Source organism: Rutidosis leptorrhynchoides, chromosome 4, assembly GCF_046630445.1.
Source record: "Rutidosis leptorrhynchoides isolate AG116_Rl617_1_P2 chromosome 4, CSIRO_AGI_Rlap_v1, whole genome shotgun sequence".
Taxonomy (NCBI): Eukaryota; Viridiplantae; Streptophyta; class Magnoliopsida; order Asterales; family Asteraceae; genus Rutidosis; species Rutidosis leptorrhynchoides.
The window spans coordinates 231,848,117-231,866,334 of NC_092336.1; the positions used below are offsets into that span (position 1 = coordinate 231,848,117).

The 18,218-nt window shown below is 37.3% G+C and overlaps 1 protein-coding gene across 1 annotated transcript; it reads right to left on the reverse strand.

Moving 5' to 3' along the window:
• Positions 1 to 186: 186 nt before the first annotated feature.
• LOC139841469 (uncharacterized) lies at positions 187 to 16,963 on the reverse strand. Its single transcript, XM_071831686.1, has 4 exons — positions 16,019 to 16,963; positions 8,830 to 9,888; positions 848 to 1,732; positions 187 to 689 (listed from the first exon to the last, which is right to left on the reverse strand). The coding sequence occupies exons 1-4, from the start codon at positions 16,961 to 16,963 to the stop codon at positions 384 to 386; spliced, it is 3,195 nt and encodes a 1,064-aa protein (XP_071687787.1). The 3' UTR covers positions 187 to 383.
• Positions 16,964 to 18,218: the final 1,255 nt, after the last annotated feature.

Sequence of the window (18,218 nt, forward strand, 5' to 3'; positions counted from 1 at the left end):
AAAAATTTCGAAAAAAAATTCCAAAAAAAATTTCGAAAAAAAAATTTCGAAAAAAAAATTTCAAAAAAAAAATTTTCGAAATTTTTTTTTCAATCACATGTGATTTTCGCGCAACATGTCACGTTCTCATTGGTCCCTTTGTTTTCAAGCAAATTTATGGATGCAAGTGATTACAACTCTAAGGAAGTAACAAAAAAAGTATCAAATCTTATCCAAATTTCGCTAGGTGATCATCGATAGCCCTAAGCTAGGCAAGCACGTCATGACCAATGATTTGCTAGGGACTCTAATTACAAGCAGTATACATAATCAAAAGATATCCCTATGAACTTATATGTCCGTTTAAATAATCGATATTGAAATTGAAATTTAAAACAATCAAGCTAATGGATGCTTCCCATGTAAGAGCTTTCATTTGTTACATTGTAGTCGCTTAACTTCTGAAGCACGTCTTTTAGTTTCAAACTGGTGGATCCGGTCAACATATTGTCTACAAATAGGTTGTAAGATTTAGGTAATGATAACAACAAAAGTAGAGCCAAATCCTCGTTTGTCATTATCTCATTTATATTATTTGACAACTTCAAAACCAACCGATTAAAGGTGACAATATGGTCACTCAGATTACCTCCTTCTATAAGTTTCAGCAAGTACAAATCCTTTTTGACAACCAATCTATCTTTCAACACCTGAAAGTTTGTAATCAAATACATTACGTGAAGATTTGTAAGGACTTTTATATGTTTATCTAGTTATAGGAAGCTCTAGTTTTATTTACAATTTATAGTTTTCATTTAAATCATTAAATTTTAAAAAACTGTGAAATTGTGAAATCATGATATCTTACTTGGATATCCAATGCTTTCTTGAGTTGCATGTATACTTCATCCGCTTTTGGTCGTTTTTCTCGCTCTTCATGCAAGCATTGATAGGCAATCATTACAAATGTAGCTAGTGATTTCGCTTCAATTTGTTCCTTAATACCCTCAAACACAATATCATCCACCAAGAAGTCTTGAAATTGCTTAGATTCTCTTAAATCCTTTATACATGCAAGTGTCCCGCACAACATCTCAAATAAAACCACACCAAAGGAATAAATATCAGATTCCATGGTTAAAAAACCAGTCTTCTCATAGACGGGATCACAATACACGGGATCAGAAAAATCGGGCGACCCAGCAACATCATTAATGACATATTCCATCTTTTGATTTTTAGGAGTTATTAAGGAAAACTCAAAACAACTGATTTTTGGAGTCCACTTTTCATTTAGTATGATATTAGCACTTTTAATGTCTCTGTGTACAACCGATTGTTGTCTTGCAAAACCTTTATAAAGAAACTTCAACCCATTTGCTATGCCTATGCATATTTCAAGTCTTTTTGTCCATGTAAGACTAACATCATTCACATGGCTATCAAGAGTATTTACGTTATATGCATTTTCATAAACGATAATTTGTTCATAGATATCCTTACAATAACCAACAATGTCGATAATATTCTCGTGTTTATACCCGAGTAGGATTTCAAGCTCCCTTAAAAAATTATGTTCTTCGGAAGACCTAGTGACCTTTAAAATGACCGTCTTAAGTCCACTATCATATGGGACTTCTCCTCGGTATAACTTCCCAGATCCTTCTGTCCGAATGAAATTTTTCTCACTAAAGTTTTTAGTGCCCAATTTTATGTGCTCAAGTGAAAATTTGATGATGTCACTCCGCTTTTCCTGTGAATCACGTGATACTTGATAACATGATAATTTACTATGCTGTTATAATATTGCAATGTAACGAATTCCAAAAAAAAAAAAAAAAAAAATAGCTTTTCTTTTAGCCCTTTAATTAAGTATTAACTTAGCTCTGCATGTAAACTTGGATTGACTTGGTGTTTTAACTACATTATCACGTTGATGCTTGAAAGTTGTATTGACATATTTTTTTTTTTTTTTTGAAAAGCAAAAAGAATATTATTAATATTACTCGAATTATAGTATTACAAGTCCCTATATGCTACTATTCATTGCTATAGACAATCGAAACAGTCGGAATAGTGGAATGAGATAAAAACTAAATTGGAGAATCTGGAGTGACGTATACTAGCTAACACTATGAGGGAACGAACTTGAGTATTCAAGCGGGGGAGGAGGGCGCAACCGTGCCGATCAAGCGGCGACAAAGTTGACACACAACCAACCCATTTAATCTACCCCACATAGGCTAACTAGAATAACGAACACTACCTGATTAAAACTATCTACATTTTAACCGACACCCGTGCGAGATGAGGGAGATGATACATAGAATGACGGGTTGAGAAGCCATTGGTGCCACTCGATTGGTATTTTTTTTTTTTGAACGGTTTGAAATCCAACTAAAACTTTGGGTTTGTATTTCAGAAATTATTGCTGCGGGATTCCATATTTTTCCGGAAAAGATCTTCAGGTTTCTGTGTTTCCATATAATGTAACACGTGATCCATTTAGTAGCTTGCCAAAGGGACGAACCGGTTGAGTTATATGTGAAGCCTTGATCGGTGATGGTGGCTTCGTTGATGTTAGATATAAATGCGCTGTTTTGATTCCACCAGTCGAGAATTTGTGACCAAATTGGAGACACTTTTTGACAATTTACCAATGTATGTTCAGTGGTTTCGATATGATGCTCGCATAAGGGACATAAGATCGTATCGAGGTCAATTCCTTTTTTATCAAGTTCACTTCTAACAGGGATTTTTTGCTGGGTCACCCTCCATAGGAAGATGAAGACCTTTTGTGGAACGTATTTGTTGCGAGTTATTGACAGGTTTCTTGAATTTGCACCAAATTTCAGAGTATTGATCAGATTTGACATTGTTGATGTAGTGAAGATTCCGGATGCGTCGAGGGAGAATTTCCATGAGTCAGGGCAATCTGAAATATTTACAGAAGTTATAAGATTATTAAGTTCCGTGAGTTCATCCAATGCGCGGCCACTAGGAGGTCTGGACCAGTCCCAGTTTCCAGTCGAAGTGGAATTACTACGCAGTATTCTTTCAGCTACGGTTGCTTCTTTTTGGGATTCCAACATGAATAATCTATGGAATGATGTTTTTAAGTTCTCAGTTCCGATCCATATATCATTCCAAAAACTGATTGAAGTGCCATTCCCGATGCGCTTTGAAATTGAGGAAGTGAAGGATGTGCCTACGTTGTCCGCAGTTTTTCCGGCTTTGATAATTTCTTTCCAAATGGTTCGACCTGAAATGTTCCTGCACAAGATGTTAGTATCCAACCCTCCCCCCCCCCCCCGGTCCATAAATGCTTTTGATTATTTTTACCCATAATGCGTTGTTTTCATTTTTAAAGCGCCACCACCACTTACAAAGTAGTGATATGTTTTTAGCAAAAAGGGATCCCACGTTTAAGCCCCCGCATTCGTAAGGTAAGATTATTTGGTCCCATTTAATCCAATTAATTTTATTATCATTTGAAGAACCTCCCCAGAAAAATTTCCGCCTTTTAGATTCGAGAACCTTAAGGATAGCGGATGGTGCGTGGAATAAGGAGAAGTAGTATAAAGGGATACTGCTTAGAATAGATTTGATTATCGTAAGACGGCCTCCGAATGAAATGGATTTGGCAGCCCAATCCGTTAGTCTTTTATCGAATTTTTCAACGATTGGTTGCCAAGACGAAGAGTGTGAAGTGGGGACTCCGATAGGGAGTCCGAGGTAAGTAAAAGGGGTAGATCCAGCAGAACAGTTAATGTACTGAGCCATTTGCTCGGTTTCGATCAAAGAGGTACCGATACCGTAGAGCTTGCTTTTGCGGAAATTAACTTTGAGCCCCGAAATATTTTCAAAGCACTTAAGGAGTTTGGAGATGTGTTTTGCGTTTCGTTTAGACCACTCACCGAAGAAGATTGTATCGTCTGCATACTGAAGGTGTGTGATAGTGAGATTATCATGTCCGATTTTTAACCCTTGCAAATGACCATTGGCTAATGCTCTTTTGACAAGTATGTTAAGACCTTCAGCAACAATGATGAATAGGAACGGCGATATGGGATCACCTTGTCGGATTCCCCTTTCGGGAGAGAATTCTTTGGTGGGAGACCCGTTAATTAAGACCGATATAGACGATGAGGAAAGACATGCCCGGATGAAACCAATCCATTTTAAACCAAAACCCATAGATTGCATGGTTTTAAATAGAAAGTCCCATTCAATGCAATCGAATGCTTTTTCAAAATCAACTTTAAAGATTAGGCCTTTTTGTTTTTTACGTTTTAATTCATCTATTATTTCGTTTGCAATTAGGACACTATCAAGGATGTTGCGGCCTTTGAGGAAAGCAGTTTGTTCAGATCCTATGACTTTATGGATGACCTTTGCAAGGCGATTGGAGAGTATTTTGGTGAGGATTTTATAATAGCTACCTATTAGACATATTGGTCGATATTCATTTAGTTCAATTGGATTAGATTTTTTCGGAATTAAGGTGAAGAAGGAAGCATTACAACCTCTGGAGATTTCCGCGTTTGTCCAGAACCAATCTAAACAATTAATTAGGTCGTTTTTTATCAGTTCCCAATGTTTTTTGAAGAATTTCATGTTGAAGCCATCCGGGCCGGGAGCTTTGGAACTATCACAGTTACCTATGGCTTCCCATATTTCTGTTTCATTAAATTTAGCTTCTAATAGTTGATTGTCTAAAGAGGTGATGTAATCGAGATGTGGTACATTGTCGAAGGGGCATTCGTCACGAAGATGTTTGGAAAGGAAGACGTTTTTAAAGTAAGAATATGCTTCTTGTTTTATTAGATTAGGATCTTCAGACCATGTTCCATTGATTGACAGGCCGTGGATGTTGTTTTTACTTGTTCTTTTTTTAATATAATTGTGAAAATATTTTGAATTTTCATCACCTTCAAGCGCCCATTTGATTCTGGATTTTTGTTTAAGCATGTTTATTTTCTTTTTTTCTTTGACAGTTTGCTGCATTTTTTCATCGATCCATTTTTGTTTTTCCGATTCAGATAATGGTCTGGTTTCGGCAGTTTGTTCCCAATTATTACATTCAGATATATGATCTCGGATTTGTGAGTCAATGTTATCAAGTTGAATACTATGTTTTTTGAGCTCCATTTTTACGTTTTTTAATTTATTACGGAAGATGCAGTCTGGCCTATTACCAGTAGTCGGAATCGACCAGGCTCTTTCAATGACAATGTCGGCATCTTTAAGGTCGAGCCATGTGTCAAAAACACGTATTGGTTTAGGGCCTGAATCGAGGAGGTTATTTCTTAGAATGATAGGACAGTGATCGGAAAGATCACGATCAAGAGTTTTGGAGGATGTATTGGGCCAGATGGTGAAAATGCCATCAGAGACAAGGAATCGGTCAAGTTTACTGAATTTCATTGTTTTCTCACATATCCTTGTGAATCTTTTTCCACCTAATGGAAGATCAATTAATCCGGAGTTATTTATGAAATTATTAAAATTATCTGCCCAATGTTGATTGCAATCTGTATTCATGCGTTCTGTTTTGTTTCTTACTTCATTAAAGTCACCAAAGACAATGTGTGGAATGTTAAGAGAGTTAATGAGAGATGAGAGTTCGTTCCAGAGTCTTAGTTTTTTTGAGGAAGAATGAGGACCATATACATTAATGAAAGCAATTTCAGAATCATGCCCTGCCCATGTTCCGCGTATTGCTAAGAAGAATTCGCCCTCAATCGCATAATTGAACGAAAAGATATTAGTATCCCAAATAGTTAAGATACCACCGGAAGCACCAACCGAGTCCTTTTGGACGAATTTAAAATCAGAATTACCCCAGAAAGATTCAATGGTGTTATCACCTGTTTGTCCGCATTTGGTTTCTTGTAGACCTAAAATCGTTGGTTTTTCTTTATTGCAGATACGTTTTAGCCAACTTATTTTACCCGTTTGTCCAATACCCCGAATATTTAAAGAAATTGTACACATGAGAAAAAGACTTACAAATATCGATGTGAAGGAGGATGGATTCATTGGAGGTTGCGTCGAATCCCGATGCATTTCCCGAATTCAAACGTGTCTAAACTTTTGCTGGAGGTGGAGCCTGATTTATTATTCTTTTTGTTACGCGTCGTGTCTATGTGAGCTCCCTTCGAGTAGCCGGATGTGTTACTTCCACCATTAGACGAGGATTTATTACGTTTAGCTAGATGTGAAATTCTGAGTTTTTGCCCACTTCTTGCTAGGTGTTTCATATAAAGCATATTGGATCTAGGTCGTTTTATGTCCGGTTTTTGTAGGGTGTTTTTTGGGTTAGGAATAGGCTTGGCAGTGGTATTGGATAATTTCCTCTTTTTTGATATTGCAATATCCGGAAATAGTAGAGGTTCAAGGTTAAAAGGGTCGGAATTTGTTTGTTGCGTGGCGTTTGGGGCGGGCATAAAGGTTAAAGGTGATTTGGTATGAGAGTTTAAGGGTGAGTCATGAGTGGGGTCGGTTGGATTTTGAGTAGTGTGGGGGTCAGCTAAGTGCTCAGTATGTTCGAGTGTGTCACTATTGAGTGAGTTTACTGTTTCATTTATATCATTCTGTATGGAATCATTGGGTATATCGTTACCCGTAATATCCTTAGAGGGTATTGGGCTAGTAACCGAGACCGCGTGTACTTGGGCTTCATGAATTTTTGAGTCCATGGTAGTTGGGCTGATGCAGACTGTTTCGGGGGTATCAGGTACTTGGGCTTCAGGAATTTTTGAGTCCATGTTAGTTGGGCTGAAGCAGGCTGTTTCGGGGGTATCTGGTAATTTTGTTGTTTTGGGGCTGGTGTCGGCTATATCAGATATAGGGGTATGGGTAACAGAAGGTGTAGGCTTTGTGGTGTTTAGTTTCGATGGGTTTGAGGAGGTGGTGTAAGGTATATTGGAGTTGAAATCAGGGATGGGTGGTGGTTCGTTTGAGTCATTATCGGTTGGAGGTTGAGGTGGCTGGCGAGATTGGTTATGAGCTATGTTTTCAAAATGAAGGGTATTCATACGTTTTGAGGAGTTGGTAGATGTTTGATTAGCCGGAGAACTATCACTTTGTGGGTGCGTGAATCCAATATTTTTGGCGTAGGTGTTCTTTTCATCAATTCCTTCAACCCGGTTTTCGCAATCTAAATGTGACTCTTCGTCTGAGATATGTCCATCCGAGAGGCTATCGGCTTCCCAATTTGACGAGTCATCAATATCACCGTATGGATTAAACATAGAAAAGTTTTGAACCTCAATGATATATGCTTTAGTCTGATTAATGTCACCGGGATTGATAATAGCTTGTCCATTTATTGGTGAGAAGTTGTTTGTTTTGACAATTACCGAACCGTGAGATAAATCTTGATTGTTCTCATTTGTTATTGAGCAATTAAACGTTTCAATTACTTCACCCCAATTTTTGGCAATGTCAATGAAGGTGGATTCTAGCCAACAAGTAATGGGAACCCCAAATATGTTAATATAAGCGAGTCTACCGGAGGATTTATATATTTCAGGGTCCCATGGATTAATATCCTCTAGCCAATTCCATAGTGGGTGATCCGAGTTGTTAATCAAATCAAGGGCCGGGTTGGATTCCTCAAATATAAGCATTAGATCATGCCCGCCTAGATATTTGATAGTAAACCCACTAAGGATTTCACTTTCACATATCTCGCTAAAATATTCCAAGTATTCAAGGTCTTTGACCTTTGCAATTACCGCTTGACCAAGTATTTGAATAAGTTCATCATTAGAGTTTACCTTAATCGAAGGGATGCTTTCGTTCGAGGCCGGCTTGTTGAGGATCACATCTTTGAATTTTCTGTCATCCACATGAGAAGTAAAGGCTGACTTGACATTGTTTCTTGTACCAGAATTCGATTTGTTGGGATGTGCATCAGGTTTCTTTCTTTCAGAATCATGAGCCAAGTAAACTTTGAGAAGATTATCACCTGCAACTATAAGACTAAGCCTTCTTGCGAGAGATTCTTTGTGATATGGAGGGACATCTAAGAACCGAACAAAACCAAACTTTCTTCCATTTTTCAGTGTCTTCTTAGGTATATAGACTTCATGAATATTACCATATCTTTTGAATATGTCCCAGAAGTCTATGGAGCACCAATTGTCAGGAAAGTTATGGAAGAGGTAAGAAGTTATTCTTGACTTATCAATTGGGATCGGGTTTGGGTTTGTATTAGATTTAACCGAATCAGAGCTAGGGTTCCCGAACCGTTTGACAAGATTAATGGCAGATTCACGATATTTAAAATTGTTATAGATTTGATTATAAGATGAATTCAACTTTGACGAAAACTGAGAGGTTTTTGTTTTAGGGTTCGCCTGCTGAGATGGGTATCGACTAGGGTTTGGGTTGTTAGGAGGAGAATGCTTGCTATGATCAACTTTAACCCAAACACCTTCATTGATAGGCTTATAATTGATGTGATGATTACCAGTAGTGAAGGCAGAGTTTGGACGGTTTATGTTAACACGAGATTTAGGAGTTAGGGGTGAAACCGGTATGTGAGACATGGTGAATAAGAATCAAATGGAAATATTACGAAAAACAGAAACAAAGAGCTTGAAAACAGATCGATTACCAGATTAACAAATTAGGGTTGCCGTAGAGAAGATGAACAGTTGAGAGAGGAGAGAGCGTCATAGATCCAGATCCCACTTTTCCAAAAAAAAATGTACTGTTTTTAATTGTAATCATCATGTTAATCGCTCAGTATTTTCGGTTATCAATTGTATTGACATATTGTTTAGAGGTCATGCATAGAAAGAAAATAACAGTTGAAATGGATTTAAAGCATCGACTTACTTGAAGCTTTAATGCAATTTCAAGTTCCTTAGTGACGTCAATAAGTTTTGGACGATCGTCTTGAGTTTCTGCTAAACATTGAAATGCGATTTTCGAAAATACGTCCAGAGACTTTTGGTTAGGTCCTATCTTTAGACCAAAACAGTGTTCGTCGGCTTCTTCCATTACTTCTGGATCTACTATTTCCATTAGCGTTCCCTCAGAGAAGTGTCTTCTTGCTACAACTGCAAGTCCTTTATTATTTTCGTCGGTGTAAATTTTTTTATAGGCCAATGTCCCGGAGAACATTTCAAATAACACAACTCCAAAAGAGTATATGTCTGATTCCTTTTTTAATTTACCCGTCCTTGAATATTCAGGATCCAAGTACACCTCAGTTCCTACAATTCTATCTGTCACGATAGTGCTCCTCAATTGATTTGCACAGAAGAATTTGGAGAGCCCAAAGTCACCTATCTTGGCATCCCAATTCTTTCCCAATAATATGTTGGCACTTTTGATATCACGATGTATTATCCTTTCTTTGTCACTCACATTTGCATGAAGATAATCCAACCCATGTGCAATATCAAGGCATATTTTAATCCGATTAACCCAGTTTAGATAAGTTTCTTTCAGTATACTTCCCAAATAATCATCAAGGGAACCATTTGTGATAAACTCATATACAAGAATCAACTCGTGATCTTCATCACAATAGCCTATAAGTGACACTATGTTGGGATGGTTACATCTATGAAGCATTTCAATTTCTAGCATGAACCCGTGTCTACCATGCCCATTTTCATCATTTATGATATGTTTTATAGCTACAGGGTGGCATTTCTTAGAAATTTCCTTTTTAGTTTTCCCTTCTATTCCCAAAAAGAACTTGGAAAAACGGTTGCGTTTCTTAGGAATCTCCTTTTGATTCTTCCCTTCTATTTCCAAAAAGAAGGCATCATAAATGTTGAGTTCCGCTTTATACACCTTACCATATCTGCCAGATCCAATAAGGTACTTTGCAGCAAAATTCTCCGTGGCTAACTTTACATCCTCAAGTCCAATCTTGATTATTTTCTGTTTCATTAACAAAAATAATATGAGCCCCGCAGCTTTCATTTTAGAAAGAAAAATTCTATGTGCCTACCAAAATAAGTTCATGTGTTGGGCCTGGCCAGTTTGATGGAACTAAATAATTGGTTAAAATTACATCTTTTTGTTGAAGGTGTGTAAAATATGATTAAAGGAACAAGGTTTGACTTGGTAAACAAGTCGTAGGCATTTTGTTGCTTTATTTAGTTCTTCTAGCAGGTTGAAACATTGGAACAAAAAAGGAAACAAAATAAAATTAGCTTGAAGATTAAGTTAAGTTTGAAAGTCAAGTTTGAAAGACAAGTTTACTTAAGAAACAAGAAGCTGATTTTTTATGGAATCTTTCTTGTACTTGAAGGCTAACTTAACTTGTGCAACAAAGTTTTAGGTTTGATGTTTCCCCTAGCCTCATTGTAATGTGTGCACAAAATTAATAGAAAAAAATCTATGGTTTGCTGTGGACTAAACCTTCTTCGTGCTTGAATTTAGGATATAACCGCATGATAAATTTGTCTCGTTTATCCTAATTTTATCGTTTATGCTTGTTATTATCCATTTTTACGTGGTCCTTGAAGAACCCAAAAGAGAATCAAATAAGGTCGTAACACTTGCGAAAGATAAAGCACATGAAGAGTTATATAGGAAACTAGACTCCAAAGAGGGAGCAAACGATATTTACAGGATATCCAAAGCTAGAGAGCGAAGAAGAAGGGATACAGATAACATCAAATATATCAAAAATGAAATGGGTCATAGTTTAGTGAGAGAATACGATATTAGGAAGAGATGGGAAAAACATTTCTCATCTCTTTTCGGTAGGGGAGGACCCGAGCGGAACGGTGAACTACACGAGGTACCCTATTATCACAACAACTATTTTTGCACGAGGATCAACCAGGAGGAAGTTAGATCGACTCTATGAAAGATGTGGCGAAACAAAGCAGTAGGACCAGACCAAATTCCTATGGAGGCATGGCGGTGCCTAGGCAGCTTTGGGGTTAGATGGTTGACAAACCTTTTCAACGCGACTTTTAGAAGCACAAAGATGTCAATGGAATGGAGACTCAGTGAGGTTATTCCCATCTACAAGAATAAGGGGGACGCTCAGATATGCAGCAATTATAGAGATATAAAGTTACTCATTCATACAATGAAGCTTTGGGAGAGAGTGATTGAGACTAGGTTACGTCGTGAAACAAAGGTTTCAGAGAACTAATTCAGATTCATACCAGGACGCTCGTCGATGGAGGCGATCCACATTATTAGAACCCTTATGGAGAAGTATATGGAAAAACAAAAGAACTTACACATGGCGTAGACTTGGAAAAAGCCTATAACAGTGTCCAGCGTGAGTTGATTTAAAAGACCCTTAATGTTAGGGGAGTCCCAAGTAGGTATATAAGAACTAATAGAGATATGTACGAATGAGAAAAGACTCGTGTACAAACGATGGTGGGAAACACTTAGTTTTCCCGATAGAAGTAGGATTACATCAGGGATCTGCCTTTAGCCCATATCTTTTCGCTTTGATCCTGCACGAGCTGTCCCAAAGGATATGGGAGAGCATCTTATGGTTCCTAATATTCCCCGATGATATTGTATTAGTTTTGGAGTCCCGGGATGAGCTAAACAGAAGGTTGAAGCAATGGAGGATCGCCTTAGTACATAATGGACTACGGATTAGCAGACATAAATCGGAGTACCTTATATACGAATTCGAGACGGTCGAAGAAGAACACAACGATATAGTGAATTTTCAAATTGGAGACCAAATCTTACCACCACATGATTCTTTTAGATACTTAGGCTCGATGCTTCACAAATCGGGAAAGATGGAGGAGGATGTGACTCACCGTATACGAGTAGGATGGTTGAAGTTGAGAGCAGCGAAAGGGGTTTTGTACGAAAAGAAAGTACTCTTTAAATTGAAGGGAAAATTCTTCAAGGTGGCAATCAGACCAGCCATGTTGTACGGATCTGAGTATTGGCCAATGGAAAAAGCCCAAGAGGGGGGTAATGGAGGTGACAAAAAAAGAGAATGCTTAGGTGGACGTGTGGTAAGACCATGCAAGATATGATACCAAATGGTGTTTTTAGAGAAAACTTAAAGTTAAGAACATCACCTACAAGTTGAGGGAATGACGACTTAGATGGTTTGAGCATGTTTGAGGCGCCCACCCACAGCTCCAGTTAGGAGATTTGAGGCCCTCATTGTTGGCGGCATAAGGCGAAGGGGAGACCTAGACGTAAATTGGAGGATAGATTGACGCTTGACATGAAGAAGCATCTTTTGATCAAGTATATGACTTCTGATAGGAATTTGTGGAGGAGTAAGATTAGAATAATTGAGTAAGTTATTATTACATTGTTAGTTTTTTTTTTTTTTTGGGTAAGATCTATATATTTTCATTTTGTTTACCGGTCTATTCTATTTTTAATGTGTAGTATATATCTAGCCTACTGTTATATATATATATATATATATATATATATATATATATATATATATATATATATATATATATATATATATATATATATATATATTATAGGTAAACTTAATTGCTTTCCTTTTACTTTGCACTTAATTTTGGATATATATTGCGGTCACGTCGATATTATAGTTTTACACGTTTTTTAATTTTTATTTTTTTCTATGTGTTATGCTTTATGTAGCTTGCTGTATTCATGTTATATATATATATATATATATATATATATATATATATATATATATATATATATATATATATATATATACACGCTTATATAGTTATTGTTATAGTTAAGTTATATGTGGTCTGCTTGTTCTTGCATGCGGTTGTAGGTCCTAGGTAGATATATATTCCAGGTCGCGCTGGATTAATGTCGTGAGTTGGGTAGGTAGACTTATATAGGAGTATAAGGGCCTGTTTACTTATAACTTAATGGACTTATTTGGTTGAAAAGATTATTCGGTAAGAAATCTTAGGTGTTTACTTTCACCTTAATTATTAATTTTAACTAGCCAAGGGGATGTCTGGGACACCACAAAAACCCATGTACTCCCCATACAGCCACTCATGTTCCCACCTTTACCCTTTTATCTTCTTTCCATCTTTTTTTTTTCTATCCTTTTTTCATCTTTTGTTCGTGTTAATCATAAAAGAATGAGTACTCCGACTTGAATAAGAAAACTGGAATTTGAAGATGAAAGTACACCGATGACCGAAATCGACGGGTGTTTTCCGATGATGGATGTGTCACCAGCGGTTACCGAAAAACGTGACAAATCTCAGTTAGAAAAGAAAATGAAGAATAAAGTGAAGAAATTGGAGATGAAAACCGTGATAAAGGTGTTCATTCGCTTTTTGAACAGCTAAGGACTAAGGTCCTGGGTTTTAACTATCACTAAAATCCCTTATTTTTTACATGTATCATTATCATCTACTGGTATAATCTTCTTCACCATATTAATCTTAAAGAATACGCAACAGTCCACATTGAATACACAACAGTCGATTTGTGATTTGGTGGATCTTTGGCTCTGTTTTGATGTTTTGAAAACTGATTTGTGATTCTTGTTTTTGCGATTCTTGCTGTGAAAATTGAAATTGATCTTGTTTTTCTTCACATGGTTCCGTATAAAAATGGAAATAGATTGATTCTTGGAAGAGCTTCATTGTTTATACGGAGTAATTATTATGGAATATGGACACATTTATTTATGCTGATTAAAAGATAGTACCAAATTGTGATGTTATTACATTTGTAGTCATTTTTATAGCATTTAAAAATTAAATTAATGCTCCAATTATTTTGTGTGAGGGTATAATAGTCCTTTTTATCATTCAGACGATTTATTCAACACAAAAAGTAAACATGATCATTCATTCACTGATTAATGGATATGGTCATTCTATATACATTCTGCCATCTTTATCCATATGTGACTTAATGAGATAACAAGTAAACAAGCCCTAAGGCCCTTAGCCCTTTTGTAGATAAATGTTTCTTTAGGTATAGTTATAGTGAGTGGTATGGGCTTTGCTTTTTGATGTGGGTAGCTATAGACTAGTCTTGTGTCTTTGTATGCCTATTTAAAATTATATGTCCGTGTGCACTATTTTTTGTATGCTATATGTCTTAATGCTGTGCATTACTGTTATACGTGTTCTCACTTTATTTTCGCATCCTCCTTGGCGCGCACAGCTCGTTCAGGTATGTTTCATTTGCCCATTCTTCGGTTTTTTAGCATTCATATTATTTCTATTCCTTTTCGGGTCCTTTGGAAGCAATCTCTCGGCTCTCGAGTAGAAGGAGGGACAACCTTTTCTAGCCGCGGGTTCTATAGCCGCGGGTGGATTAGTGACTTCCTTCTAGTATGGGGTACGAGGAATGATTGTCTACACCTCACCTCCCCCATACCCTACAGTTATGGGATTGGGTATTGTTGTTGTTGTTGTTGTTATGTGGTCCTGGAACTTGAGCTTTCGAAAGGGTGTCGGGAACTCGGTGGGAGTTTGATAACCGAAGAAAGTATCAGGCTAAAGGGAGTTTAACGACTAGTGAGAGTTATGGAGACTATTATGTGACGTAGGTCTCCAGTCTTTACAAGATTAGTGCGTATAACACTAGGGTACTTGGATGCTGCAAGTATACCCTCGAATGGCAAGGATATTTGCTACTGACCGGTAGTAGAAACCATATTCTTCTTGGGTAACTGCAATTTATTTATTACTCGTACAGTGGAAGCGTGCTTAGGAATGAGAATATGTGTTCGTAAAATTCATAGCTATGAGGTAGGTCAGTGTACTAGTGTAGAAGTGGGAAAAGTCCAAATGTGTAGATTTCAAGGTTATGATTGCGTTCTCACTAGAGCCTTGATGAATAGTCTACAAAGACGTCTATAAGGGTTTTCTGATTGCTGAGAAGGAAAATCAAAGATATACGGAGATTTTGTACGAGTGATCGTTGACATGGGTTTCACAGGATTAGACATGTCTAGAGCGATCGATGAGTCTATGTTGTCTCATGGAAGAATCCTGTAATTGAAGTTTCGCATACTTCAATTGATCTTCTTGTGTAAGAAGATGGTGGTGCAAGAAAACGAGAGGACCCAGGTTAGTAACTGGAGATTGGGTTGAAGCTTAGAGGTTTTGGTGTCGAAAGACTTCCTTCCAAGCGGGCAAGCGCGATGTGATTCGGATATTTGATTTCGGCGGTATCAAAAGTCATAGCAGAGAGGAGATCGGGAGTTGCTATGGGTGTTCGAACAACATTAAAGTTGAGGCGGTTATTGGTTACTAGTTCCGACAAGTAGTGTTAAAGACCCTGTATCGAAAGTCTGTTCTTCCAGCAATGTTTAGTTTGCGGTTCCCATGTTTTTGATAGGCGGTATAATGGTGGTTTGACGCTCTTGGTTGGAATGGAGATTAATGTTCGGGTTTGTTCAAAATCTTCAAGTGGGAGATTGTTGAGTAGTGAAAAGTTTAATCAAAGTCTGCAAGTGATGTTGAAGCTGTGAAAAATTTGATCAAAGGAACAAGGTTTGACTTGGTAAACAAGTCGTAAGGGATTTTGTTGCCTTATTTAGTTCTTTTATTAGGTTGAAGCATTGAAAAAATAAGTATAAAATAAAATTAGCTTGAAGATTAAGTTAAGCTTGGGAGACAAGGAACAAGGAGCTTATTTTATATGGAATGATTCTTGTATTTGAAGGCTAATGTTTTAGGTTTGATGCTTCCCCTATAAAGTGTAACTCGTAGCCTCATTGTAATGTGTGCAAAAAATTAATAGAAAAACATCGAAGATTTGCGTACGTGGAATAAACCGTTCTCCGTGTTTAAAGTTAGGATAGAACGACGTTAAATCTTTGTGTCATTTATCCTTATTTTATAGTTTATGCTAGTTATTATGGGTTTGTTGTTTGTGAATGTTGTGATTAAAGATACCACAATCACATATTCTAGTTAGGAACTACCGAATTCAACCTTTTTTCTTTCAAATGTTTATCTAATCTATTTTCTCTCAAATTCTTATCCATTCTTCCTATCCATACTCTGAATCAGGATTTACCCATCTAGTAACACAGAATGATGGAAAAACAACATATAAGTAAAAAGGATGTCCTTACCGGATTTTCATGTTTCATTTGAAAATATAAAGCTTTCTCAAGTTGTGCGACAACATCAGCCATATTTGGGCGGTGTACACGTTCATTATTCAAGCATTGATTTAGCGTTTCTGACAAAATAATGGATGCTTCCGAATTCATTTTTTTGCTTATTCTATCATCAATGTCTCTATGGTGGATTCTAGAAACTTGAGGAGTATATATCCAGCCAAATAACCTTGTGTACTGCCGACAAAACACGTCTATCAAAACCACACCGAAAGAATACACATCACTCTCCTGTGTCGTAGTTTTGGTCAATTTAGACACTGGGTCAGTGTACAAGGCAAATTTATCATCTGGAAAACGTGAAGGGGGGATCAAAACAAAACCAACAACTTTGGCCTCCAAATCTCTATCTAAAAGAATCTTATGGCTGCTGAAATAAGAATGTACAGCCTTTTGATCATGGATGTGACTCAAGGCACGGGCAGCACCCAAACACATTTTCAATCTTTGTGAACATGTCAGGTTTTTATAGACGGACTCTAAACTATCCGAGCTGTAACTGTAAGGAGATGAGATATCTACGATTTTTGCAAGACTTGCTTTAATTTCACACTCACTAACTAAGTAACTAGCTATGTACTTTCTGTAACAAAACCCAACAAAAGTGGCAATATTTTTATGCCTAACACGGGAAAGCATTGAGACCACTTTCAAGAACTCATCTTCTGGCATATATTTAATTTCTTCTACAATAACATTAATCTTTTTGCCAAACCGAAATAGTTGCCCTCTGTAGACAGAAATATATGAATAATGACCTACCTCATCAGCTATAATTCCTCTCTTTTCACTCTGAAATCTTTCGATAACATTTCTTTGGTCAAAGTCGTTGGTAGCACATTCGATATGATGATAAGGGATTCGTAAGTAATCAAATTCTTTGAATAAAGACAACATGATCCAGATATGTTTGCTTTTAGTAATTGAAGGAAAGGATACACGGAGGGAGTTAGTAGTTGAAGTTGGGGTGCCGTTAAAAAAAAAAAAAAAAAAAAAGTTGAAGTTGGGGTTGGGTTGGGGTTGATGGTGGTGGTGGGGTGGTGGTCAAAATCTTTAACAACTATGTGGTGTGATAATTAAGTTAGATGCATTTTTAAAATAATATAAGTAGCTTGTTGTCACGGACTTATCTCGATAAGCTCACGTGCGGCACTTAATCTCTACTAAGTCAGCCTTACTCGGACCTTATAACGATTCAAGTAACCAAAAGAGAAAATATTATAGAACAAGTGGAATTGAAGAAAATACTTATATTGCTTGAGAATGCTTTACAAGAGAGAATGTTTGAGATTTGAGGTGTGGTGTGCCAAATGAGACCACCCCTATTTATACTACTCCTAACACAAAATGGATGGCTAAGATTAATCTAAATCAATGGTTAGGATCTAAGTACTAGAAACTTCAAGTATATACATGGAGATAGATATTTCCATGAACATTCCATACCATTCCATGGAAGAACTCATGAGAAAGTTCTAGGGAGCTTCCATGATGTTCTTGGGCCTTCCATGAGGTTCTTGGGTTAAAACTCTTAATTGGGTCATAATCTTAGTGGGTTGGGCCACAAACTTGTTGGGTTGTGACATTCTCCCCCACCTAAGCTCGCGACGTCCTCGTCGTGTGATCCTCGTGATACTTCTTGATTTTGTCTATGAACTGCCACAATAAGTCTTCGGCTTCCCAGCTTGCTTCACTATCGGGCAAGTTACGCCACTTAACTAGGTATTCTCTATATCTCGGTACACCTCGCCTCCGTACCGTTCGATGCAACAAGATATCTTCCACTTCACGATCGAACGAAGTCGCAACTGCCATTGGTGCTCGTTTGGAAACTCCTCGTTCTGGGTCTTCCTCGTCCCCATGATAAGGTTTTAGAAAACTTACGTGGAAGACTGGATGAATCTTTAACTTGGGCGGTAGTTGAACTCGATAAGATACGTTCCCAACACGTCCAATTACCGGGAATGGGCCTTCATATCTCCGGATCAATCCTTTGTGCACCTTCCTAAATGTTTTGAATTGTTGAGGTAAAAGCTTCACCATCACTTGGTCCCCAACTTTGAACTCAACATGTCGTCTTTTCTCATCCGCCCATTTCTTCATTTTCTTGGCCGCCTTATCTAGTGATGCCCGCGCCAAGTCGGCTTGTTCA